The following is a 27,367-nucleotide window of genomic DNA, read 5'->3' on the forward strand; positions in this document are numbered from 1 at the left end:
AATCGCACACCGGTTACCACTGCAATAGTGCAATTCACATCAATTTCCATCAGTGACTTTTGTGAGCCACCCCACATTCCCGTGGAGGTTACATTTGTCACACATCAGCACCTCCGCTCTCGCCTCCCCCTGAACACTTGAGCAGTTTGTTACTTCGAAGAGGTCAAGAGCTACGAGGCAGTCGGACCTGAGATGAGCTCTCAAGCTGAGTTTTCTGAAAACAACAACACTTAAAAGTTTTCCATATACAAAACGATCAATTTTAATGTTCAAAATTAAAGACAATGGACGCGTAGAAAAACCGTGCCTACGTTTACAAAGGCCAGCATTCATCTGAGTACTTAAAGGCCGGGAGGACTGCAGCTTACTGTAGAACAAAAACGAGCTCACCGTTTAGAAGTTGGCGGTTTTCACGTCACGCGACCTTACACTGCCTTCAGAAAGTAGTCAGCCCCCCGCCGGCGATTCCATCAAGGATTAAATTCAAGATTCTACTTCTCACCTTGCCCCTCATTACCTCACTCTGCTACTAGCTCCTTGTACTCCTTGCCGTTCTCTCAGGTCCTCCCCTTAATGTCCCACCCAGCAGACTCTCCACCCTGGGGTGCAGCTCCTTCAGGGGTATGGCCCCTCAACTCTAGAACTTTCTTCCTCAGTCTCTCCGAGATTGCTCCTCTTTCTCCACCTTTAAATCTCAACTCAAAACTTTCCTCTTTTACGCACTTTTGTCTTCTGTGTATATTTTTTTTTCTCCTTTATGTAAAGCGACGTTGGGTTTGTGAAAGGCGCTCTATAAATGCAACTTATTATTTTTACAATTATTATCCTCATTGTGCCGTGCTGACAATTTAAGGCAAATTAAAGTTTACTTACTGTAAAATAAGTAGTCTCAACACACGAAAACGTTTTGGGGCAGCCACCCCGTATATTGTTCCTGGCGGCAAAAGGGTAAAGAAAATATTCAAGATGGCGGCTTTATAAGCCGAGAAGCGGAAGTGACGTCCGTCTGGGCGCCTGAGCCGGTATTGATGTTAAATCAGGCAGGTTTTTCCCATTTTTGGCCTGCAGAAATAACAGAAGCTCCCTGGCCTGGCAGGTAATTATTGTAACTCCACTTGGTCCACTGAGCTCCTTCCTAGTCGCATATGTGTGACATTACTTTCTATTTTTCTATTTCTCTATAATGTTAAAAAGAAGCATTTACCTGTCATTAGAATTAAAGTAAAAACCCTGAAATGACTAAATCGGTAAGTATTTGCCCCATTTGTTTTAGCACCCTAAACTGGCTAAGGCAGTGGTTCCCCAAACTCCTGGCCTGGAGTTGTGTGAATGAATAATGCAAGGCACTCATTCTGGAAAAAAATGAAGTGATATTGACTAAAAGATACCTTTTGATTCACAAATGGGTCAAACATGTTAGTAAAAGAAGGAAATAAAAATGTACCTTGTCCAAATTTAGAGATAGAACAGGTAAACAAATGTCAAAAAAAATTCAAGGAGCACTGCAGAGTTCCAGAAGGGTCCACTGCAGCCCGACACACGTGGCGTCTCAACTGTAAGCATGGAATGGTTACTGTGAGCTGCCAAGGTTACAAAGCTGATGACAGCACAAAATATGGTAACCCCCCCCCAACACCCCCTTGTCTGCACACATTAAACCTATGAGGCTTCCGCTCCAAGTCCCCGGACAAACAAAATCAATAAACTACCGAGGGTTTGCCGCTCCCTTATTCCTTTCAAGCATTTCAATCAATAGAAGCGTCAGAGCATCTGTGGCCACCGTAACAACATTATGGAGCAAATGCTAATGCAGAAATTTAAGATCTCCGCAAAGTGGATGTTAATAAGTGAAGCAGCAGATTTGGGACGCCTAAGGCAAGAGTCAATGCAGTGTACCCGCTAGCTAGATAAATACTGTTAAGGCGCGCCGCTCTCTCGGATAATCGAGCACAGAGACAGCGTTCAAAACAAAGTCTCTGCAATCCGCATTGAGAGAAGCCCAACTGGGACTCCGTGCCAGCATCACAATCCCCTAGGGGACGCACGACAGGGGGGAGAGGAGGCTGTTAAATGAAAATGAGCTTGAAATTGAGGTCACTGTTAAAACAAAGGTTCAATAAAATAAACCTGCCGTCTCCGGAGGCTTGTAAGCTCACTTCTTCAAGGACGATCAGTGATCGCAGTCATACGAACTGGGGAAAGGAATGTAAAATGGCACTGGCACCGAAAGATGAGCAACTAAAGAGGCAAGCTGATCACAAAGAGAGCTGCAGACTGACTGCTGCTGGAGGGCGAGTGACAGGTGCACCATACACTTGCTCACCTACTACATCTGTCTATTCAGAAATCCCTCTGCTCAAGAAGTCTTCGGGGCTGCTCTGTGCTTGGCGACGTGAACACTGCGATCAAATCACGCAGCGTGTGCTTCAGAATGACTCAGACTGCCAAACGCCCGTTACCTTCTTGCTGTCTGCTGCCCATTTCATGTATGAAAAGCGTAACAAATGGAGGGAATAAAAATATGTGGTTTTCAGACTCAATTCCAAAACATGATATCTATTTGAAAGCAGACTCGTTACAAGGCTCTCATGGACCACGTGCCAGACATAACACTTTGTGTACCGAGACACAGTCTACAATGGAGAAAGATGGGAAGGAGCTATAAAGGAGCATCCAAGACCAGTCGCCATCCGGGGGGATGGCATGTGGAGGTGGTGCAGAGCTACAGTCACTTAGGGGTCCACAAAAACAACAAACTGGACCGGTCAGACAACCCAGTGGTGCTGGGCAAGAAGGGCCAGAGCAGACTGGACTTGTGAAGGAGACCCCGGAACGTTCTACCAGTCCATAGTTACCAGTGTGGTGTTCTGCACACGGTGGTCTCCTGGAGAAGCAACCCGAGCACAATGCCTGAACAAACTTATCAGGAAAGCGAGCTCCATAACAGGGCGAACTCTGGGCATGCTGGAAGCTGTCGTGGAAAAGAGGAGGGTGGCAAAATTGGATGCCATCATGAGAAATCCCCTCCAGGAGGCGCACTCTTGGAGGACTTTTCGCCACAGGAAGTACCTCTGAGGTCTTCTCTGTCCACTGCCACCAGTCAATTCAATGCTTCCTCCCAGGGCACTTGTTATGCTCATTTTGCACAATAAACATTCAATCACTTATTGATTAATTGATTGATTGATCGTCTGTAAGATTTGTCTGGCAAGTCTGTTTTTTATGTTTCTCTGCTGTATGCACCTGAATGTCCCCACGGGATTCATAAAGTTGATCTAATCTCATCTAAAGCACACCACCTGAGTTGGGTTGCACCGAAGCAAACCTACCGTACTGCGCATTATTCTCGTGTCACACATCACAGCCACAAATGTCAAAATGTAAGTCACTCTGCACAGCCAGCTTATCTATAGGCACATTTGATTCGATTTGGATTACTTTTCTTTTCTATGGAGTACTCAGAAAATGAAGACATAGCTGTTTATAGTTTGATAACAAAAAGGTCTTTATTCATTAACAACTATCCTCAAAAGTCATCAATCCACCACTGTTGTGTGAGTCACAGGGACGAGATTCACAAAAGTGGAACTCCCAGAGAGTACGAGGATATAAAATTATACAGATGCCACATACAACAACATCAAAGAGACTCCTCCATTGTGCCTCACTTTAGCTTCTATAATGAGCAAAACAAAACTTGAAACCACAGTGGACAAACTCAGGTGCCCACCGAAGTATATGGATTAGATAAACTTTATTAATCCCAAGGGGGAATTCAGAGTCATAAAAAAAACACGGATACAGACGCACAGGACAAATAACACAGCCGATCGAGTGATCAATAAATAAATATCGTGCAGATATCTCAAAATGCGCTTAACGAGTGCCCCAGGAGGAAGTATTGAATTGACTGGTGGCAGTGGGCAGAGAAGACCCCCAGAGGTGTGGAATGAGCCCGTAGCTACACTTGCTCCAAAAGAGCGCCTCCTGGTGGGGATGCAGAGGATTTTTCATGACATGATGTCCACTTTTGGCACTCTATCCTCTTTCCCACCACAGCGTCCAGGGTGCCCAGGGCTCGCCAAGTGATGGAGCAGCCTGTCCTGATAGGTTTGTTCAGACTCTGTGCTTCTTTTGAGGCTGCAGTGCAGACCACCACACAGCCTACTATGGACTGGTAGAACATTTCCAGCGGCTTACTGTGTACATCAAAAGACCCGAGTCCGCTTAGGATGTACTGTCTCTGTTCTGGACAGAGAATCTAAAATAACAGAAACATAAGCCATTTTGTAAAACATAACATTTTCTTCTTTGCAAAATCCGGCTGAACATCAAAAGGTCTGCAACCTGTCTTAGCAGAATCAGACAAAAATAACAAACTAGCCCAGGAAAGGTAGGGAGCCTACAGAGGGAAGGAACCGTTCACATGCACCCAACCGATGCCAACACATCCAAGACGCAGACACATCTCTGGGAAAGAACTCCGAGGAAAACTCCAAGTAGACACAGGGAGAAAGTGCAGCCTGCACAGACACTGACGGGGAATTGAAGCAATGGAGTGACATCATTGATGCACCTCCAATAGATAACCACTGCACCACAGTGTCGCCCACTAGCTGGGTGTGAGTCAGGAAAGGAGAGAACAGGAATTGACAGTTCCGATTACCAAAGGCCATTCAAAACGATAAAGCCTACGGGTTTGGGGGGGGGGAGATGAAATAAGAGAAAACTACCTGCACTTGGAGGAGAGATGGCAGTGGCAACAGCACGGTGGGCTACATTTACACTCGTCTGGAATGATTCCTTCGGCTTTGGTATCTAATTTGTTTAAATTATGTGGAGTCTTCGACTGCTCTGCAAAGCCCTCAGCCGTGACTGGCTGTAAAATACACTACACTAAATAAAGATGGATGGAATGAAGTGCAAAGCTGAATTCAAAGATAAGAGAAAGGCCTTCTGAGTGTGCCAGCAGAAGAAAACCTCACCCCTGCTTTACTGAAGAGAATTTTCAAATAAAATGAACTAATTAAGCGTCAGCGCTTACGGCACAGGTTCCCAAGTTAGCCTGGTCAATGGTAGCCATATGACCTTATCATTAAATGAATTCTATTATTTATTCCAGTACTCGCAGATAAGCCTAATCAATGCTTCAGACGTCTGAGAGCTGAAACATCGATTGTTTCTTTTTTTACTTTACATTCCCAATTAAAAGTAGAATGATTTAAATGAATTCAGCAGAGGCCGGCCTGATATAATGTAAATTATTCTGTGCCTTAGAAAGCCACGCATGCAGGCACGTCAGTAACCTGCCAACACAACACGGGGAGTATTGGGCCTGGGCAACAATGTTCAAACACCCGACTTAAACAGAGGTACGCGGTCGGACCTCAAACCAACACAGATGTGGTTTTTATTTAGCTAAAGCCAACCTGAATTGAATATTTACAAAATAAATCAAACGGACATCTTAAAAAAAAAAAAAAAAATTCAATTCATCCGACCTCAGACCACACACACATCGACTGCATTTAATTAACCAAAGCAAACCCGATTTGAATAAATTACACAATTAATCCAAAGGTCTTCTTAAAAAAAGACAAATTCAGTACAAATAAAGCAAAAAAAGGCAGAAAATGATTCAATTCCTTACATATCAGGCATCTGGTCTTGTGCACCTTTAACATTACCCTACACAGCATTTTAACATTTTAAACACACTTGACATTTACAGTATACTCCCAGGCCTGTTTACATGAGGAATGCAGCTAAGTGCATGTAATCAGAATTGAAGTCTAATATGTCTCTGTGCTCTGCTTTTCTTTTCTTCTCACATGTACAGCTAACACAGAGCCAGATTTAGTACAGGGGCCCGGCATTTAGAACTGCTAGGCAAGCATTTTAACAAAAGACAAGTTAAGGACAACTGCAAAATGGGCAACGTGCACTATTTCTGTGTGTCAAGAGTCAGCGTGACATTGGATCTTCTTTTCCTTTTTTGGAATGGCATGATTTCCCTAAGTGGGGGCCTGCACACGAAGGGTATAAAACCTTGGAACATTGCCCGGCACACATATGAAGCCAACGGACGGATGGGAGATAATGTCATCCGATCCTGAAAATCCTTCCATCGCAGTGACGAAAATGCCAGACTCTACACAAAAGGGACTCCCACTTCGGTGATGGTCTTGTCATGGCTTCCTCGTCTGTTATGCCGTGTAAACCATCATTAAAGAAAGCTAAGTTATTTCTCCTATGTGATTTCTTACCGCCATATCACTAACGGATGGGTATCGCCTTTTTATATTATATCCATATAGTTTCAGGTCATGTAACACGCCGCAATTACAAAAGAACTTATTCCAACAAGAGAGCTGGACAGAATGCACCATTACAAAAAACAAAACTCCTCTTGTTATGCTGTTTTATTCAAGCAGAGAAAGAATAAACTGGCAGTTCGGCTCAAATTTCCTTCCCCCTGTGCCATGCAGTGCCACAGCAGCTAATGACCCGTGTACCGCTGTGATCACGAACTCATTCACTCACAGAACTATCGTGTGACACAATCGGCCCCAATTCCATCTGTCCATTCGAGCTGAGCTGGACTCGAATGCACACATCTGCTGTAGGTCTATTCAGGGTCATGTCCAAGAACAGACTCCACTTGTGACAAGACTATCAGGGCAATGTGTCGGATGTCTTCTGCCCCAAAATCCCCAATAGTCCCAATTAAAAAAATGTAATTTCGAGTAAAGACAATTCTAATCACAGATTTTCAGTACCTTGTCTATATGAGGATGCCAGTACTCGTCATGGATAGTCTTGGCGTCAGTATTGTTCATTCTGGAGAAAAAAGTGGGCTTTGTAAGGTAGAGTCGGGAAGCATCCAGCCCAAATGTCCTTGCTATCTCTTCTTGAATCCTCTGACGCAAAGAGCTAAGGTTGGGTGGGCAGAAAAGAAAAAAAAAAAAAAGTTACCCTTTAGTTCTGAATCACCGTGCGATTTAGGCATTAAGTTTGACACTAATCACACAACTGCAATATCCGACCAAACCGTGATATTCTAGCGAAGAAACAGAAGCACATTTAAGTGTTTTCTGACTATGCAGGATACACAGAAGTTCAAGTATTTCATGCTTTTATTTTAGACAGAATACAAGGTCTGAGCCACAGGTTGCCCACTTTGTTGAGTTTCTAGCATTCAGTTAATTCACAATACCAGGACTAGGAAACACAACCATACTACTCCTGTTCTAAAATTTACACACTGGATTCCAGTTACGTTTAAGGCCAGCCATAAAATCCTCCTTGCCATTGTACTATTTCTGTGTGTCTGAGTCAGCACGACATTGGATCTTCTTTTCCTTGTTTGGATTGGCATGATTGACCTAAGTGGGGGCCTTCACATGGAGAAAGAGTATAAAGCCCTGGAACATTGCCCGGCACACCTTGGAAGCCGACGGACGACTGGAAGATAACGTCGTCCGATCCGGAAAATCCTTCCAACACAGAGATGAAAATGGCAGACTCTACACCAGGACTTGTCATGGCCTCCTCGTCTGTTATGCCATGTAAACCATCATTAAAGAAAGCTAAGTTACTTCTCCTGTGTGATTTCTTACCGTTGTATCACTAAGAGAAAGGTTTCGCCTTTTTATATTATATCTATATCGTTCCGGATTATGTAACATGCTGCAACTGTAAAAGAACTTATTCCAACCAGGGAGCAAGTGCCCCCTTCTGGATAGACACATACATCTCAGATCATACAAGGACGGTCTTATAAAAAAGTCCAGGGGTGAATAAAACTACCGAAGCAGGACGAGCCACAAGCTGCAAGACGTCCAAAAGTCAGACAGCCATCTAAGGGAAGCCCCCTGTAGTGCTAGCATTTACACGAAGTCCAGGCTTAAGACTCGCTAGCGTAGTCTGAAATCCATTTTCAGAGCTGCTGATTTTGCTCTTTCATATTATAACCATTTGGCTGGATAACGGCTCAAAAATGGAAGCTTAGAGATCACTGTGAACTCTTACCGTCTCTCTTCCATTCTGCTGTGTATAACGCCTCTGCTGCTCTGTCAGGACACTAACTCCATCTCAGCAGAAGCTTATACTAGTGCAGTGACTATTTCTTTTATAAAAGATTGTTGACCCCTCAGAGTTTTATTTTATCTAAAGATGCCGTCAAACTCGAGTGTTTGTTTTTCCTCAGTTCCACTGTCAATTGGTTCTGTCCCAATTCAAGCACTATGTTAACTGGGATCCACGCTAGCATGGCTTTGCATTTTTTCAGCCATTGACACTGGTTTCTGCTTACCCGGATATTTTTGTCTATAAATGTTTCAAACATTCATACAGTGGAACCTCGGGTCACGAGGTAATTTCCCCCATAGGATTGTATGTAAATACAATTAATCCGTTCCGGACCGTACAAGCTGTATGTAAATATATATTTTTTTAAAGACTTTTTAAAGCACAAAAATAGTTAATTATACCATAGAATGCACAGTGTAATAGTAAACTACATGTGAAAACACTGAATAACACTGAGAACCTTGAACAGAGAAAACTAACATTGCAGGAGTTCACGCTACAGCCTTACGAACCGCTCGCTGTAAACACTTTTTTTTAACGAGTTTTAAGCACAGGGAAAAAAATGAACATTTGAAAAATCCGTAATTTATACAAAGACTAACCTTAAACAACCAAGAAAACTATCCTTGCATGAGTCGAGTTCTGGCATGAAGGAAGTGAGGAGGAAGCCGGGTGGAGAGGAGATTACAGTTTTGAGGTAAAGTCCCTCTGCGCGATGCACGTCTGACCGAGAACAATGTACTGTACAGGGAGAGACTGAACACGTGCGGAAATCATCGGCGCGTACGAACCGGAAGGGAAACTGGCTTGTTCGTCACCCGAGTGTGTGGTCGTGAACAGATGCAAAAGTTTGGTGAACTTTTTGGTCGTAACCCAATCTGTATTTGTTCAGAGACATTCGTGACCAGAGGTTCCACTGTACTCTGTTACCATTTTATAGTAGCAAAAATGGAACTGAGCTGCAAAGTTGTCTTGTTTACAAATGCTGGCTATCTTCAGTCCTCACAATGTCCAAAGTTACTATTTTAAAAAGTGACAGGCCAAAGGAACCTGCTCAGACAAAAGAGTGCAACTGAAACTGAAGACTTTAGGTGTGTGCATATGTGTGTATATATTGTGACGGACGGCCAGGGCCCTTACCAGGCTGGGATGCCTCGACAATGGAAGGACTGGGTGAGAGAGAGCTTCTCCAGGGCGTTACCTCCCCCTAGAATGATATAGGACAGCATCCCTCCCTAGCTTGCAGTGGGGCCACGGGTTTGGAGCATGGAAGCTCAACCCTGCTGGGGTCTGTGGCTACCACCAGGGGGCAAATGGAAATTCACTCAGCCCGGTGGAAGAAGGGCGTTGAACGCCTGGAGTTCTTCTGGGTGTCCTATAAAAGGGGCCAGCTGCCACCACTCGAGGGGCAGAGTCGGGAGGAAGAAGGATGAAGCTTGTGGGGAGGAGTGGAGGTGATGGGACTGGCAGAAGGAAGGAAGGAAAAGGACTGCCATTGTCTATTTTGGTGCTCTGGGGAGCGAGAAAAAGTGTCTCCCCACTGTAAATAAAGTGTGTTATACCTACAGTACAGGCCAAAAGTTTGGACACACCTCCTCATTCAATGTGTTTTCTTTATTTTCATGATCATTTACAGCACTCCATCACTCTCCTTCTTGGTCAAATAGCCCTTACACAGCCTGGAGGTGTGTTTGGGGTCATTGTCATGTTGAAAAATAAATGATCGTCCAACTAACCTGACTTCTGCACAACACAACCCCATTGATAAAGCAAGAAATCCCACTAAATAACCCTGATAAGGCACACCTGTGACGTGAAAACCATTTCAGGTGACTACCTGTTGAAGCTCATCGAGGGAATGCCAAGAGTGTGCAAAGCAGTAATCAGAGCAAAGGGTGGCTATTTTGAAGAAACTAGAATATAAAACATGTTTTCAGTTATTTCACCTTTTTTTGTTAAGTACATAACTCCACATGTGTTCATTCATAGTTTTGATGCCTTCAGTGAGAATCTACTAATGTAAATGGTCATGAAAATAAAGAAAAAACATTGAATGAGGAGGTGTGTCCAAACTTTTGGCCTGTACTGTACCTCTCTGCCTGTCTGTGTCGAGGTGAGGAGACGGTACACCCCCCTGGTTTCCACAATATACTGTATATAAAAAAAAGTCACAATTAAATGAATGAATGAAACCTACTAGAGATCAGGTCAGGAGGAACACTGAAAGATCTCAGACTTGTCATATCTACTGAGAGGGAAACATTAATGGGATCTCTTAAAGATTATGAAATTAGAAAATGTAATTAATTTTAGTTGAAGACTCAAGAAAAACACTCAGCAATACAAACTGTAAAGGGCTACAAGTTCATTTATTAGGTTGATACAAACCTTAAACTCCGATCCTGGAGGACCACAGCGGCTGCAGGTTTTCATTCTAACCATCTTCTTAGTTAGTGACCAGTTTTTGCTGCTAATTAAATTGTTTTGCCCTAATTTTAATTAACTTGACTCAGGCCCCTTAGTCGTTTCTTTTTCCTTAATTAGCAGCCAAACAATAATGAGACACAAAACGAGCCACCACATAAGCAGCTCACAATATCTGAAAATAAAGAAAGGTGAAGGTCTCTTCGTGTTGATCTCTCAGGTCACCATGACATTTTGACGATGTTCTTAGAAAAAAACAGAAAATCAACAGGCAGAATGACAGCAGCAACAAGCCATGGAATTAATTAACAGGTTTAATTAACAGTAAGAATGGGCTTCTCATTATGAAACTGGTTGGAGTCTGAAGCCCCAGTTTAGCTGGTCATCTGTCGGCTCGTTTCACGTCTCATTTCTGTTTGGCTGCCATTTAATGAACAAAAGAATCAATTCAGAGGACTGAATCCTTAAAAATAGGGCTATTAAAATGAAGGGAAGGGGAGTTAATTAGCCGTGAAAACTGGTCACTGATTAGGAAAAGGAGTAGAATGAAAACCAGCAGCCAGTGCGGCCCACCAGGCCCAGAGTTCGACACCCCTGCCCTTAAAGAAATCGACTGATTTAGAAATAACTCTTCAGGGATCTTTAGACTGGTTCTGGTAAATGGTGGACACAGTGAGGTGCTTCAGAGAAGCGGACCATTGTTTTACGTTTTAAATAGTCCAGTTTGAATTATCCACATGGTTGCTGCCCATTCTCTCAGTTTGTGTGATTTTTTTTTTCCCCCCATGAATACACACACACGGACAATTCAGAGAGTCACCAATCAACCCAACACGTGTCCTTAAGAGTATACAAGAAAACTGAACATCCCAAACAAACAAAAAAAAAATGCAAACCCAGGAAGAATGAAAACAGAGAGAGAACCCACCTTAAAGTGAGCCATTAAAGAAGCTTTAGCACAGTCATGGACTTCCTCAGCATATCCCGGTCTCCTGAAGGAGCACCACTACTAAAGTCCTTGTTCTTTTCCTCATTTGAAACCCTAAACCGCCCCCCTGGCCACCCCACTCATCTCACTGTCAACTTGTTGAGCCAGCCTGAAAGAGAACAAGCTAACAAGTGATTGAAGAGCTCTCCCAAAACACTTCACACGTGGCACAGGGAAAGGTTTTCCTGCCTCTCAAAGGCAAGCATTCTGCACAAGGCTTAGAGAAACGCGCCTGCAACATCTGTGATGAAGGTAAACATTATATTTATTCTGCTAAGTAATGTCTGACATGGACATTTTGCATCACAGGAAAACACTGATTTCTACAGACACGAATACATAAAACACATTATAAAAAATACAATTTCAACTGGCACACTGTCTAGGGTAGGCTACTGCCTTGTGCCAGTCCAGCTGAGAGAATGCTTCATACGGACCTTGAGAAGGTACTCTAAATAAATGGATAAACAGACTAGTGATGGGCACTGGGGCTAAATTAGTGGACCTTAAACCTCAAGGAAGTTTGTTTAATTCACAATTTCAAGTCACTGTCAAACCCTGAGCAAGGGGCACCTTGTACTTCAAATGTAAAAAGTCTAAGTGGCCATGTCGGTCAAATACACAGCATCAGTAATAATGATATTGATCAAAGACTCCTACGGTCTTCCTGAAGAAATAAAGAGTATGGTGAGCTCATGCCCACCGAGTTAACATGACTCAGAAATGACAAGCTGCATACCAGCCGGCTTTATTAACATTAACTTCAAATGTTCATTTTGGCTGCTTGTCTACAGATTATTTTTAGTGGTAAAAGAGGAGGAGATGTGGAAGAAAAAATGTTATTTTCACTATCTAAGATTCTCTCTCAGTTTCTCTTTGCACTTGGCCATCTTTAGAAAAATGTCAGACTGAAAACGCATTGGCCTGAAGGACAGGACTTTGGCACCTGGACGTTACCCAATTAACGGCTTTAGCAGACATCTGCACAGATATTTATACACAGTTTTAAAAAAAAAAATCTGACCACATGTAAATTATTGTAAGATTATAATTATGGGACCTTGTATGGTTACATTTTATACAGATTTTACTAGCTCAAAGCTCATGCTGTTTCTTATGCACATTGCATGACATCTACTCTCTATACATAAAATCCTAAGCCTAAAAGTGCAACGATCTTATGTGACGTTTTTATGTGATGTTTTTTGTTTAAATCAGGCTTATTTTAAAATCTACATACTGTAAATACAGTATGTTTGGTATCATTCTTTTCAGAATTTATCGAACTTTACTGTGATGTTGTTAGATTTTCAGATTCTTATTCCGTTTTTAAATTATAAACTAAAAAATATCAAGAACTCACATCCTGTGAGACGAGACTTTGTGCCAAGAGATTTAACCAGGCCCGGGGCCGGAAATAAAAGACAAAGAGTAGATGACAAAGTAGAACATCATGAAGAGGTTCAAAAATGTTGGCATGGTACACATGCAGAGCAGGTTAGAGATTATGAAAGTACTAAAATTCAAAAGTCTCAAAAAACTGATAGTAAAGATCGTATTAGCGCTAACAAACGGAAATGATTACTCTGTGAAATAACGGAACAGTGAAAAGAGATGGAATATATTGTTCGAATTTAAACTTTAAGTCGGAAACTTAGATTGTCTAATTTGTTTTGCTATCAGGGAAAAATAGTAAATGTACGAAGCGCTGTGTGAGATGAAGATCACGTGGCACAACAGCAGCAGCAGCTGATCGAGCAAAGAGGAGGTTTTTTAAAAAAAAAAAAAAAAAAAATTGTATTTGTTTCCTGTTGTATCACCGTTTAAGAGGGGGTTTGGGAGGAGCGACCGCGTCTCCTTGGGGTGCATTCAGCCAGCCTCTTCACAATGCGAGTGGCAGAGACGTGAAGTGGCTGGCGCGTAGCACAGGCCAGGGGGGTTGGCGAGCGAAGTGAGAAAGAGGGAACCCCCAGTACTAACTATAAGAATATGATTTAGCTTACACTAACTGTTCATCCACACCTGTGTTAATGGCCGCCACACTAAGCTTTGTTTGGTGCTCTGTGGAAAAACACGGTCCACGACTCAGAAAAAGGCATTGTCGTCTTCTTCCACAAAACGACTAAGTTTGTTGTCACCAGACAAGACACCACTGACGTTCACCCAGTCTCTTATTCCATTCTCTAGCAGGCTCTCCAGTCACATTCATTACATCTTCCAAAAAGCAGGTTTGCATAATAAGATCTCACTTTTCTTTTCACACTATAGCAAAACGTCCTCTACACTCAAGTTGCAGGAGTCTGTCAGTAGGCATCGACATTTCCAAAAAGCCTTCCACTTCGACAAATTGCTTTACTGCTCTTATCTGTTATGCACTACTTAATTCAAGAGTAATTTGTAGGAAAGGAAAATAAACTATACATCTAACCGATAAAGTTCAAAGTCCTCTTCAGAAAAGATGTCTTTCACTTCATCTGGAAAGTACCTGTGCAAAGAAGACAACAAAAAAAGAGGGATTTTACAGATCTTCATTTTTGCAGCTTACTGAGCCAGTGGATGAACCCCCAAAATGAAACTTTAATAAAAAGACAACATCAAATTGCATTTCATGCTTTTTAAAAACATTTTATTGATTTTATTAAACACAAATAACGTTCCGTACAAGCAAGCCCAATTTTACAGAACTAAGTTCAAGTCAAATCAACCCCCAGCCATGAGTAAGTTTTACCCTTTGTTCATGTTTAAAGCTCATTGTAAAGCAAATACCATTTCTGTGGGGTTCAGAAAAAAAACAGAAGAGGGCGCCAAACAAACAAAGGCGGCTGTCCTATCTGTGAAACGTCTCCTCAATACCCAGAAGAGACGCTGTCAACTAATCAACAGGGACCAGCCAAAAGCAAAGACTCTTTTGGATAATTCTACGATGGCTCTAAAAAAACGCCCTTATGACAATAAATTGCTCTTTTTGTTCTCAATTTGGAAATCTAATATAAAGTTGGTTGGTATGTTGTTTAATCCAGTTTCTTCAAGGCCACTGGCTCAGTCGTCACCTCTGACTTGCTGGGTGACCTTCACCAAGTGACTTAACCTGCCCTGGTGTTTCAGTTGCAAAAAATATATATATTTTAAAAAAAAAAGGTATGTAATAGAGGGTACTTACTATTAAAAAGGCTCTATATAAAATAAAATGTGTTTTTGATGAGTGTGCGCTCAGGACACACACAAGTCACAAAAATGTAGTCGCTCTGCTTATACAAAGCACACATTTCAGGTATGTAAAGGTCACACCGGGAGTTCTTTTACTGAACAAGAATTTACTTTTAATGAGCACGATTGGTATGAATTTGTAATTGCTTGAAATAAAAAGCCTGTATCTATAGTAACGTTAATTAAACAAATGTTCAAAAGAACACAAATAGCTGAGGCGTAACGGAACATTTTCAGTTGCTCGTTTTGGTAAAACTGCAGCTCGGGTGCTTCCTTCTCTTGCTGCGGTGTGGGGGACTGCAAGCCCTTAACCGCCTGTTTAGTACCTTTGGTGAGAAACCCAAAATTTATTAATCAGTATATTAAACCAAAGTTATTTCAAAGAACTAAGACATGGAATCTTTTTTTTTTTTCTCTCTCCATGGAGATTAGCGTAATAAGATTTACAGCAAATTTAGAGACACAGAACATGGCAGCAGGAAGGATTTAGAGGTATTCAGGTAGAAAGAAAGAAAGAAAGAAAGAAAGAAAGAAAGAAAGAAAGAAAGAAAGAAAGAAAGAAAGAAAGAAAGAAAGAAAGAAAGAAAGAAAAAGAAAAAAAAGATTTAGAGGTGCATCCGGAGCAGGTCAGGCTGGGCCGCCACTCAGTGTGTCTTCACAGCAGTAAAGAGCAGAGTGTGTACCCTGGTGATTTCTCATGTCCCAGTATTTTCTCTTTGAATTTTTGTAAAGAGATGGAGGCAAAGAGCTAAGAAGCAGCGAATCCGTCTGGACAGAGCAGGCTATGAGACACAGAGAGTCGGCGGCTGAAATCTCAAACCATTAAATACTGGAGCTTAACAACATGAAATACAAAAAGGGAAGCCTGCTGAAGACTCCAGCGCTGTAATTAAACATCATTAGGTCGGTCACATTGGGAGCTATTTTAGTGAACAAGAGTTTACTTTAAATGAACAAATTCGTTACTGCTTGAAATAAAAACTTTGTATCTACAGCAACGTTAATTAAACAAGAACTGTGAGCTAAACTAACTTTTCAGGCTTTCCTTCTGATTTCACCTTTAATACCAGCAGTATCTTCATGCTGCATATGATTAATAGCTGTTTATATCAATGCTGGCATTAATCAATGATTGCCCTTTGTTCAGATGCGGGCACTCGTGTTCTTCTACTGTGGTTTCTTCGGTAATTTCCTAAACTGGATGTGAATTTCTATTAAGCAGCAATAAGTAACTTTTAAACTTACAGCAGAAGGGCTGTTTGTTTTTTTTTTTAATTCACGCTAACTCCAGTTTATCTTTTACAACTTAACCTGTTTCTGCAGTACAGTATCTGTAAAGCTGGTCACATTTTATTTTTTTAGGCTGTTAATTCTGGTCAGGCAGTGGAGAGCCAGTTGGTTGGATTTTCTAACACGGCATTCCGAGGTTGTGACTGTTTTCAATTATTTTGTCAATTTTTTCAACGGTCATGGCCATGTTGTTCTTGGTAAAGGTGCCCTGTTGCTACTATGTGGGGGCTGGAAGTTGCAACAAGTGATGTCACCAAAGTGCTGCTATTTTATGACGGTGCTGTGCTAGAAGTTGCATCCAAGTTTCTGGATTGTACTTTAAGAAAAAAACAAAACAAAAGGGAATGCAGTATTTAATACAAATCTATTCCAGAAGAGTACTATTTCAACTTGGACTAATGGTCTGCACTGCTTTTCTGGCCAGAGACCCCAATCCATTCCTAGTTTATGTTTTTCTGTAAGTCATCTCCTGGTTCAGCACCCTTTGGCCTTTTAACCTGCCATTTCTTCTACGGTACAATGCCATGGTGTAGTCTTCAAAAGAAACAAACTTTAAAATAAACCCCCAAACAAGTCACGCGGTCATCTCACTGATCTAGCTGTCCTGTGCTTGAAGCTCGTACTGTACCTGCTAACCCTCCATGTGAGATCAGTACATTCACCCTGTGTGTGTGTGTGTGTTGGGGGTTCTTCAAAGATGTGAAGGTCAGGTCAAGTTAACTGGCAGTTCCAAAGTGGGCCTGGCACATGAATGAGTTCTAAAATGGACTGGCACCATACACAGTTACGCTTCCTGCCTTGTGCCCTGTGCTACTGGCTTCGGCTCCACTCCCACGTGATTATGCATTTGATTACATGAATTTGTGAAGGAGATGAGATGAAATAAAAAAAAAAATCTTCCTTTTCCACTTAAGGCCATGAGCATGTTGCTGCATTCTTAAACTAACTGATAATTGAATCATTTAAAATGGCTTTATTCTTTGGTTAATATTAGCGTGATTGTGTATAACCAGCGTGTCCTGGCATTTAAGTACTACCTAAACATTGCTGACTAAATGTTAAACAAAAAATAAATAAATAAAACTGGAATTAATTAACTACAACAGGGGTGTCACACTCCGGTCCTGGAGGGCCGCAGTGGCTGCAGGTTTTCATTCTAACCACCTTCTTAATTAGTGACCTGTTTTTTTCCGCTAAATAACTTCTTCTGCCTTAGTTTTAATGAGCTCGACTCAAACCCCTTAGTTCTTTCTTTTTCCTTAATTAGCAGCCAAACAATAATGACACACAAAACGAACAAACAGGTGAGCAGCTAACCACATTATCTGAACATAAAGAAAGGTGAAGGTCTCAGTAAGTTTGACCTCTCAGGTCAATAATCAGAAACAGAAAATCAACAGCAGCAGAACGAGAGCAGCAGCAAGTCATGGAATTAAATAACGAGTTCAATTAACAGCAAGAATTGGCTTCTCATTAAGGAACTGGTTGGAGTTTGAAGCACCAATTTAGCTGGTCATCTGTCGGCTCGTTTCATGTCTCATTTCTGTTTGGCTGCCATTTAATGAAGAAAAGAATCAATTCAGAGGACTGAATCTTTAGAAACAGGGCAATTAAAATGAAGGGAAGAAGAGTTAATTAGCAGGCCCAGAGCTTGACACCCACGGACTAGAACAGGGGTGGGCAAAGTCATTCCTGGAGGGCCGCAGTGGCTGCAGGTTTTTGTTCCAGACTAGTTGCTTAATTAACAAAAAAATCCTTGTCAATTATTTAATTTCAGGGCTCATTAGTGCTTTAACTCTGCCATGTCAGCTCATTCTCATATCCTAGATATTTTTTCCTTTCTAAGGATATCATCCAAATGATTTGAAGTCTAAAACAGATGAGTAATTCTTAGTCATTCACTTTTTTTCTCTCTTCACTTTCTTTCCAAGTATTTAATTAAACCAAATAATGCACGATAAACACACACAAGTGTAAATGGAAACGAGCTTCATGGAGAAATGCTGAATTTCTTTTGTCATTTGCATCTGATTGCTAATAAGGGGTGATTAAAAACCAAGACTACAGCTGTTTAAGACTAAAATAAGCAGTAAGGGTTCAAAATCTAAACGAGTGAGGCAACTAAAATGAAGCAGAAGTGTTACTTGAGCAATAAGGGCTTCTTATGAAGCAACTGGGTTGGAACAAAAACCGGCAGCCACTGCGGCCCTCCAGGAATGACACTGCCCATCCCTGAACTAGAATCTAAACAATAATACGGTACCACCATAAAGGGGACAAACGTAAAAAGGTGGCTCAAGTTAGACTGCCAAGCCTTCTGCCCACCTTGTACATCAAAAGAAAGAATCCTGGAATTCCTAATGTAAACTTAAAGGGAAGAGTGGAGAGGGTGGTCCTAGGAAAGGTACTGACACTCTCCAAGTTTGTCAGCAAAACAAGATGGGCTTGGGTTTCCTTAGAATATATTAACAGGGTCTTTTGCTCGATTAGGACGGTTTTCCAGTACTGAAAATGGCCAAGGCCGTGATGCTTGCATGCTGCCTTTTGCAGTCTGATGTCAGTCGAGTTGGCAGGCAAAAGTGGACGGTGGTGACTTTATGGAACATGTTTCAGCCGCTCACACTGGTAATACAGTTAAGTTGGGGGACTGCGGGCCTCGTCCGCCTGTTCAGTACTCTCATTGGGAAATCTAAAACTTACTGTTCATCATATTAAACCACAGGCAGTAAGGAAGACATTTTACTTGTTTTTTTTTATTTCAATGCACAGAGATGTCCAGTCTTTTATGTTTCTTCATGAAATTCAATCGTGTAGGAAGGTGGAAAGAGGAACACGGAATACGGCCCTGGCTTTTACCTTCAACAGCACATTTTTGGGATCCCAATGAGAATAAATAAGGTCACGACAGTCAGAGTGTATGCCCCACATTTTTACAGGGGTCCTTAGAAAGAGATGAAGCCAAAGAGCAGAGTCTTAACAGAGCCATTAAACCAGCCTCCCCTTCTGGATAGAACGACTAAATGAGAATTACACCGCGAGTCAGAGGCCGCAGTCTCAACATATATATTACTGAGGTTTGGCAACATGAATAAAAAGAAAAACACTACATTAAAAGATTCCTGCAGTGCAGTTTAACATCATTAGATGAGAACCTCGCTCAGGAAGAAATGTACAGTGGGTATAGAAAAGAATCCCCCCCTTTGAAATGTTCCCATTTTTTTTTGCTTTACAGCCTTAAATGAAAACACACACAAAGAATATTTCTTCCAAGCTTTACTTACTCAATGCCACCTCTAATAGCCAAGTGAAAGATATCACAGCTACAGTTCAGAAGAATTTAAAAAAATCAAAAACAAGAAATAGTGAGATTAATAAAGGATAACCACAATGTCAATGTCATTTTGCTTTAATGACAGCCTTGAGTCTGTTGGGATTCTTCTCTCTCAGCCTTGCACATCTAGATTGAGCCCACTCAATATTTGCCCCCAATTCTTCTTCACAGTTTAACTGTTCAAGTTCGGTCACATTGGATGCTGAGCGTCGGTGGTCTGCTATCTCCAGATCTTTCCACGGATTTTCAGTGTGATTCATGTTTGGGCTCTGACTGGCCACACCAGGACATTCCTTTTTTCTCCTTCAGCCACTGTTGTCAGTATTGCTGGGTGCATCGGGTCGTTTGCCGTGTTGAAAGGTGAATATTCTGCCCATCTTCAACTTCCTGGCAGAGGGCAGCAGGTTTTCCTCAAGAATTTGACAGTATTTTGCCCCATCCATTTTTCCTTCTACCCTAGCGAGAGCCCCAGGCCTCCCACAACAGGATGCTGCCCGCTCCATGCTTTACTGTAGGTATGGTGTGTTGTGGATGGTGAGCTGCTTTGGTGTACCCGTTTGGTATTGAGGCCAAATAGTTCGATTTTGGTCTCATCTGACCTTTTTCCACTTGGCAACAGAATTTTCATGGTGCACTCGGGCTAAGCCTAAACAAGCCTTCATGTGATCTTTCTTGAGAAGTGGCCTTTTCCTTGCAACCATCCCGAACAAGCCACAATTGTGGAGCGCTTGTCAAATTGTTGTCACATGCACACCATTAATGACCACTCTTTGCCATCAAGGCCTGGAACTCCTTCAAAGTGGCCATGGTCTCTTGCTAGCCTCTCTTACCAGTTTCCTTCTTTGCTCTTCCATCCAGTTTGGAGGATCCAGGGAGGGTCCTAGTCGTACCAAACACTCGCCACTTCTTTATGATGGACTTTACTGAGCTCCTTGGGATTGATAAAGCCTTGAAGATGTTTTTGTCTCCATCTCCTGCCTTATGTCTGTCCACAGCTCTGCCCTTGAGATATTTTGAAAGTGGCTGGCCACCGATAGTCAGTTGTTTGCGGTCAGTCGCACTACTAAGCAAGGGAATGAATGGACCAGGAACACCGTCACTAATCACACTCATTACAACTGATCACAGGCGGAAGGAAGCCAGTAACCGCAATGGAAGTGGTGGGCACTGACAACCTGATTGAGTTTAAGGGGTGGGGATCCTTTATTAATCTCAGTATTTCTTGTTTTTGATTTTTTTTAATTCTTCTGAACTGTAGCTGTGAGATCTTTCACTTGGATGTTAGAGGTGGCATTGAGTAAGTAAAGCTGGAAATAATATTGGTTTGTGTGTTTAGATTTAAGGCTGTAAAGCAAAAAAAAAAAATGGGAATATTTTGAAGAGGGGGGATTCTTTTCTATACCCACTGTACATCTTGGCTCAAACAGTACTCTGGGACCATCTCCTAGAAGAAAAGCGTCTTTAGTTTTTGGGAATACTAATTTTAAGTGCAGTTATGAACTGCACAGGTATAGGAAAGCGCGAGGAGAAGCTCAGAGTCAGAGCTGCACTTTGTTTAAAACTGTTACTCTCAAGTCTTCAGCTCAGTGGACACTTGACATTTGAGGCTAAAAAGCTCTCAATGACCTCCTGGTGGGCAAAAAAATAATCACGGCCTCTTTCGGTGGCACTTGGCAAAAGACCGTCTTAAGGCATAGAAAAATATATTTTATATATAAAAAAAAAAAATCTTAAAAAGAAGTTGTGAAATGCTGTGAGAGTTTAATTTCTGCCAGCCTTGGCAGCACATTCACATATAGTCGCTCATTCCAAAAGGAAAGCATAATGATGTCGCTCACCACACATTACATGTGAAGTCCTAAGCAGTCATTTTCTGCCAGAAATGATCCGAATAATTATAGAGGCAATCAGTAAAACGTAAGCCGTAGGATTATTCTTGTGCTGTCCCTGCACTCATTGCCATGCATGAGCCTCCGACATTTGAAATCAGCAGCATACATGGTGGTCTTTTACAGAGTGGGATAATTTCCCGGTGTCCCCCCAGGGCAGATCCTTCTATGAGATGGAACGGCACATTATAGCTGTGGGGGAATAAAGAAGCTAAGCAGATTCCTCCACGCTTTTTCAACCACTCCAGGAAGGATCAGCAGCCCGACATCACAGAAATTAAAATGACTCATTCAGGGTTACAAAGCGAGTCCGTGTGCGGCCTCATGTGTATCACAGACCAAAGCCTCGCTCAACAGGGCGTTAACGTCCATTACCAAGACAAAGAACCGCGACTTACCCCTCACGTAGTGCCAGCATTTCATTCTTCTGTACAATGAAAACATTTATTTATTTATACAGCGCATTTTCATAGCATGTGACCCGTGGAGTCGGGGTCACACAAACCGTTGCTGTTATTCTCACCTGTAGATATTCACAAATTGCTTCCCCATGGACAAAGCACCAGAATGAAGATCCAGAATTGAAGCCTGAAACAAAGTAATGCATATTGGAGATAAATCACACATAATAATGACACCAGTACAACCCTAGGCTCCCACTGCTGAATCAAAACAACTCTGGCGATTACTAGGCACTGCATCCCTGGTACAAACAAACTGGTATGACGTTTTATTTACTGTATGTAGGGGGAAACAGCATTTCCCCCAATTTGTGAACATTTAAATAGTTACAAAGTGCCAGGCCTCTTTGCCAACACAAATTCCATACATTTTTCAGTCTCTCTCTATCATATCTTCCATCTTTATAACAGGGGTCTTAATCTCAGTTTCCGGAAGGCCGCGGTGACTGCATGCGTTCACTCCAGCCACTTTCTTAACTCATAGACGATGACTACTGCTAATGGAACACACTGTGTGGTGCTAAACTACAGAAGCTTGATTTGCAGCAAAAACGTGACGTCATTGTGGCTTTCCAAGAGCCGTGCTTGAAAGTGACTCCCTCAAATACTCCCTGTACAGTTCATTTGATTTTTCTCACAAACGTTATCTAAACACCCTGGCGCAGCTTAGTACTTCTTATTAACTACCAGCTGTGTAAGCCTGTGCTACAAAAAGCCTGGGCTCCTAGAAACCATGGATTCTGGCACTTCAATCAATCAATCGCATCGGTTGTGCATTAACGGCTAAGCAATTTTCTCTCTCCTCTTCAGTTTCGTTTTGCCGACGTGCTCGCCTTCATTGTCTATCAGCAGCTAATCAAGTTTCTCTTTTCTCTGCAGTTTCATTTTGCCGATGTGCTCGCCTCACTTGTGTATTAGCGGCTAAGCGAGTTTCTCTCTCCTCTGCAGTTTCTTTTTGCCGACGTGCTCGCCTACATTGTCTATCAGCAGCTAATCAAGTTTCTCTTTTCTCGGCAGTTTCATTTTGCCGATGTGCTCGCCTCACTTGTGTATTAGCGGCTAAGCGAGTTTCTCTCTCCTCTGAGGTTTCGCTTTGCTGATGTGTTCGCCTTGCTTGTCTGTCAGCAGCTAATCGAGTTTCTCTTTCTTCTGCAGTTTCGTTTTGCTGATGTGCTCACCTCGCTTGTGTATTACCAGCTAATTGAGTTTCTCTTTTCTCAGCGGTTTCACTTTGGCAACAGAGTCACTTTCTTTGAGCTTCATGCTGTTGCTTCACACTTCCACACGTAGACATTTATATATAAGATTAGAAGTAGTGATTGGCTACTAATTAAGAAAGTGTCTGGAATGAAAACCTGAAGCCACTGCAGCCCTCCAATTACCGAGCTTTGACCTGTGCTTTAAAACTATGGACGTTCAAGTTCATATTGTCAACTTTTAGTTGTTTCCAGTTTTACAACAAATTCATGTGATTCTTAAAGCATTACCTTAACAATCATATCACAGTCTTAGCATGCTGCATCAGTTTAAATTTTGTTTATCTAAATATTTCTTTCTTTATTTAAAGTTAGAATGTTCTCTGTGTAGTTTCTCAGTAGACTCCAGTTCTGCGCCCATAATCCATTAACCTGAAGGTTGATTGGTATTCCTAAAGTTGATCAATGGGGTTGACGGTGTGTTCTTTAATTAACACATACTGCGGTAGCAACGGGCTCACCTTCCTACAACTCTGATCGTTAGAACATTACAAGAAGTGTGGCAAGCACAGGCCACTTAGTCCAACAAGCTCATCCAAAACAGTTGAGAGTTGGAGGTCCCTAATGTCCTACACTCCACTGCACTCCTTGGTAATTTATTCCATGTACTGTTGGTTCTTTATGTGCAAAAGCATATTCTAACATTTGAACAAACTCTGGCCTTTCAATGGTGTACCTGTTGTGTAACATATTTGAAAGTAACAGCTGCATTCTATTATTAAATCCTTTCATGTCTCTTCTTCATCTCCATTTACTTCAACTAAATAAGTTCAATCATCCCTCACAACTCATGACTCTCAGTCCCAGAATAAGCCTCTTCTCTGGACTTCTCTGGCGCTGCCGAATCTATTTTTATAAAATGTCCACATCCGTGACAAGTCCACTATGACTCCCAGATCCAAGCGGTACTTTCAAGTTTCAGAGCTGCCATCGTGTATCCAAATCTAATGGTTCTGCTGCCTAAGCAGAATACCCTTACATTTATTTACATTACATTTCATCTGCCACAAATCTGCCCTGCTATCCAAGTCCCTTTGTAATCATTTAGCTGATTCGGCACTGTCTGCTCTTCCACCTCTTTTGATTCTGCCTGCAAACGCAACCAGCCTGTTATTCATATTCCTATACAGATCACTTCTGTATGTTAAAAATAGCGTCAGGCCCAGCAGCGGCCACTGAGGGGCACCACTTTTAACATCGACTAATTCTTGATTAGGTTCTGCACACCACAACAATTTGCTTTCTGTATTCTAGCTAATTCTGAACCCACCTAGATGCTATGCCCTGAATTCCCACTTCTCTTTGTTTGCTGACCAGTCTCTCAAGTGGGACCTAATCAAACGCTTTCTGAAAATAAAGGTAATTAAGATCTGGAATTCAAAAGAATGAACAGATTATAATTATACTGAATATAAAACATGTAACACTGCAACATTTTTACACCCTTTTTATCTAATTCAGGGTCACAGGAGGCAGCACTGGGCTTGAATCAGTGCCATGCTTGCCCATGGTAGGGCCCACTCACCAAAGTTGGAACCTGACCTGCATGTCTTTGAGGTTGTGGGGGGAAACAGACAAAACAACCTGGCATGGAACTCAGATTTCAGATGTGCAAGGCCTTAACTTACAAACTACAGCATTTCATAATTTAGTAAGACTAGCTGTGCTACCCGGCTTCACCCGGAAAAGTTCATAAGACAATAGGTGTCAGTTATAGTGCCATCAGTGTGTGTATCAGCACTACTGTGTTACTAAAGGACTTTTCTGTATTTATTTTCTTTTAAATAAAGGGCTAATATTATTGGCAGGCAGGGTGGAGCTGTGGTTAAGACTTTGGAGTTGAGACCCTGAGGTTGTGGGTTCAAATTGCATGGCTGTGACTGTGTGTCCATGAGCAGGTCACTTCATCTACCTCTGCTCTTCTACCTTTGACTGACGCTGCTCTCTTGGAGCATAGATAGATAGATTTTAAGTTTGGCATAGTTGACAGGATTAGATAGATAAATAACTAAAAGGCTGAATCCCTACAGCTATCAAAAATGATTTCTGAGAAGCTTTTTGCCGAGACTTTGGTCTTCCATGCCACTGTGCTATAGAGGAGCAGCTCCTCCACTCAAGCCCAGGAGACGTGTGCTTTCATCGGCGCTCTAATTCCTTCCCAGCACTAGAGAGCTGCTTTGTCTCTCACTCAGGGCTTTTGTGGACGTGCTCTGGCTTCAATTGCAATGAGTCACACTTTTAACAACAAACGGACTGCACAAAACAATATGAGTTTTTTCTTTGTTTATCCTGTAAGCACTGGCAGTAAAAACACTCACATAACAGACTGAAGAATTGTGGATCTCTGCCAGTGCCCAAAGCAGATTTCTTCTCCTGTCTAAACACAGAAGGCACACATCCAAAAGCAGATACTTACACCTCCATCCGATCCTCCAAGTGCGAGTCCACTCTCTGCTAATCTGTTAAACAAAGACTTCAGTCAACATGAAGTGTAATTAGAGTAAGCTCCAAATATTACAGGCACCTTGCTATTCTTTGCAATTAACTCGCATGCTTGACTTTTATATTCTCACTGTACTACGGAGATTTAAGGTTGGTTATTAAAGCGCAGCATTGTCATATATTTGAATAAATACATTGTGAACGTAAATCCCTTTATAAGTCTCTTAAACACAGGTACCTGAGCATTCTTCCAGCCTCTTCTCGACTGATCACAGCATCAGTCACCGCTCTGCCACATCTCTGAGGTGTACAGCCTGATAACAAAAAGGTAAGAGGTGTGCATTTAACAGGCAAATCAAGAAAACCGCACGTTTCACACAAGTGGAGAACAACAACAAAGGCCGGTGACTTTAGGCTTCACAATAGGACGAGTGACAAACACACTGCTAGGAAAGGCTCTGCTGCATTGTTTGCAACAAAAACAGGAACCTCCGCGACACAAACAAAACAGCAACTAGGTGGGTAGCTCTAACCCTAGTGATCTATTATAACTATATGAAGGCAGAGGAAATGGCAACAGAGATCATGAAGTGTACACGATTAGAAGATTAGTAATTTCTTTAACCCGACATGAAAAAGAAGAAAGGCTAAAGGAACACATACAACAACACGAGACTGTAAAAATCTAAAGGGAATAATTACACGTGTACAGTTCAGATTGAAGTTAAGGTGAAAATGAAATGAGCGCCATAAGAAAGTTTGCTTCTGTGAGAAAGCTGATCTCCTTAGACTTCATTTAAATGAGGATCAAAGTGCAACAAGTGTGTAGGTGGCAGAGCACAACCGGACTGAGCTGTGTAGATGTCACTTCTTACACTGTACTGACAACACTAATCCAGGAACAAGAAAGCAGCCAAAAGTATTCACCCCACTGAATGTTTTTAAATGTTATTCTTGCATAACGTCATTTAATCGAGTCTTTTTTGATGCCGATTGTAATCAGAATATAAGGTTAATATGTCACTGTGCTCTGTGCAGATATTTTAAATCTGCTTTTCTTTTCTTCTCACATGTACAGCTAACACAAAGCCAGATTTACTACAGGGGCCCGGCATTTAGAACTGCTAGGCAAGCATTTTAAGACAAGACAAGTTAAGGACAACTGCAAAATGGGCAACGTGCACTATGTCTGTGTGTCAGAGTCAGCGTGACATTGGATCTTTTTTTCCGTGTTTGGAATGGCATGATTCACCTAAGTGAGGGCCTGCATATGGAGAAAGAGTATAAAGCCTTGGAACATTGCCCGGCACACCTTTGAAGCCGACGGACGGATGGGAGATAACGTCATCCGATCCGGTAAATGGCAGACTGTATACATCGGGCTCTCATTACCCGAAAGGTCTTGTCATGGCTTCCTCATCTGTTATTTCTCCTATGTGATTTTTTAGCGTCGTATCACTAAGAGAGGGTATCATCTTTTTATATTATATCTATATAGTTTCGAGTTACATAACATGCCACAATTACAAAAGAACTTATTCCAACACGGGAACTAGCGCCCACTGCTAGATAGACTGATAAAGAGAAAAAGACTTATTGTCAAAATGAAAACAGATTACAGCAAAGTGCTAAATATAAAGCACAAAATAATTGATAACTAATTTAGATGCTCACCAATATATTCGCTAACTTGCACATACAAATCTAACACCAAAAAAAAAAAAATCACATCATAACACTGCAGCACTTTTTTTATTTATATATACTGTCAAACACAGGCAAATAGGAGTCAACTAAAGGGCCTGAATAACGGCAATTCCACGTCCGACCAGGGGGTGGCAGGGTGCGCTAACTGTCTTTCTCGATCCCTTGCTGACCATACTCAGGAAATCCCGCAGGCTTCCGGCCCCTGTGATGACATCACTTCTGGTTTTCTGGCACCTCTGATGACGTCACTTCTAGTCCCGCCACCAATGATGTCACTTCTG

The 27,367-nt window shown here is 41.9% G+C and overlaps 1 protein-coding gene across 1 annotated transcript in view; it reads right to left on the minus strand.

Moving 5' to 3' along the window:
• Positions 1–27,367, minus strand: part of uts2r2 (urotensin-2 receptor 2) — a 99,232-nt gene that overhangs the window by 44,246 nt on the left and 27,619 nt on the right. The window contains exons 3-7 of the mRNA XM_039740746.1: positions 25,618–25,693; positions 25,354–25,396; positions 21,744–21,808; positions 13,932–13,988; positions 6,780–6,933 (exon numbers count right to left, since the gene is read on the minus strand). Of these exons, the coding sequence (XP_039596680.1) occupies positions 6,780–6,933; positions 13,932–13,988; positions 21,744–21,808; positions 25,354–25,396; positions 25,618–25,693 (395 nt within the window). The remainder of the gene's footprint in view (positions 1–6,779; positions 6,934–13,931; positions 13,989–21,743; positions 21,809–25,353; positions 25,397–25,617; positions 25,694–27,367) is intronic.

Source organism: Polypterus senegalus, chromosome 17 (genome assembly GCF_016835505.1).
Source record: "Polypterus senegalus isolate Bchr_013 chromosome 17, ASM1683550v1, whole genome shotgun sequence".
NCBI classification, from domain to species: domain Eukaryota; kingdom Metazoa; phylum Chordata; class Cladistia; order Polypteriformes; family Polypteridae; genus Polypterus; species Polypterus senegalus.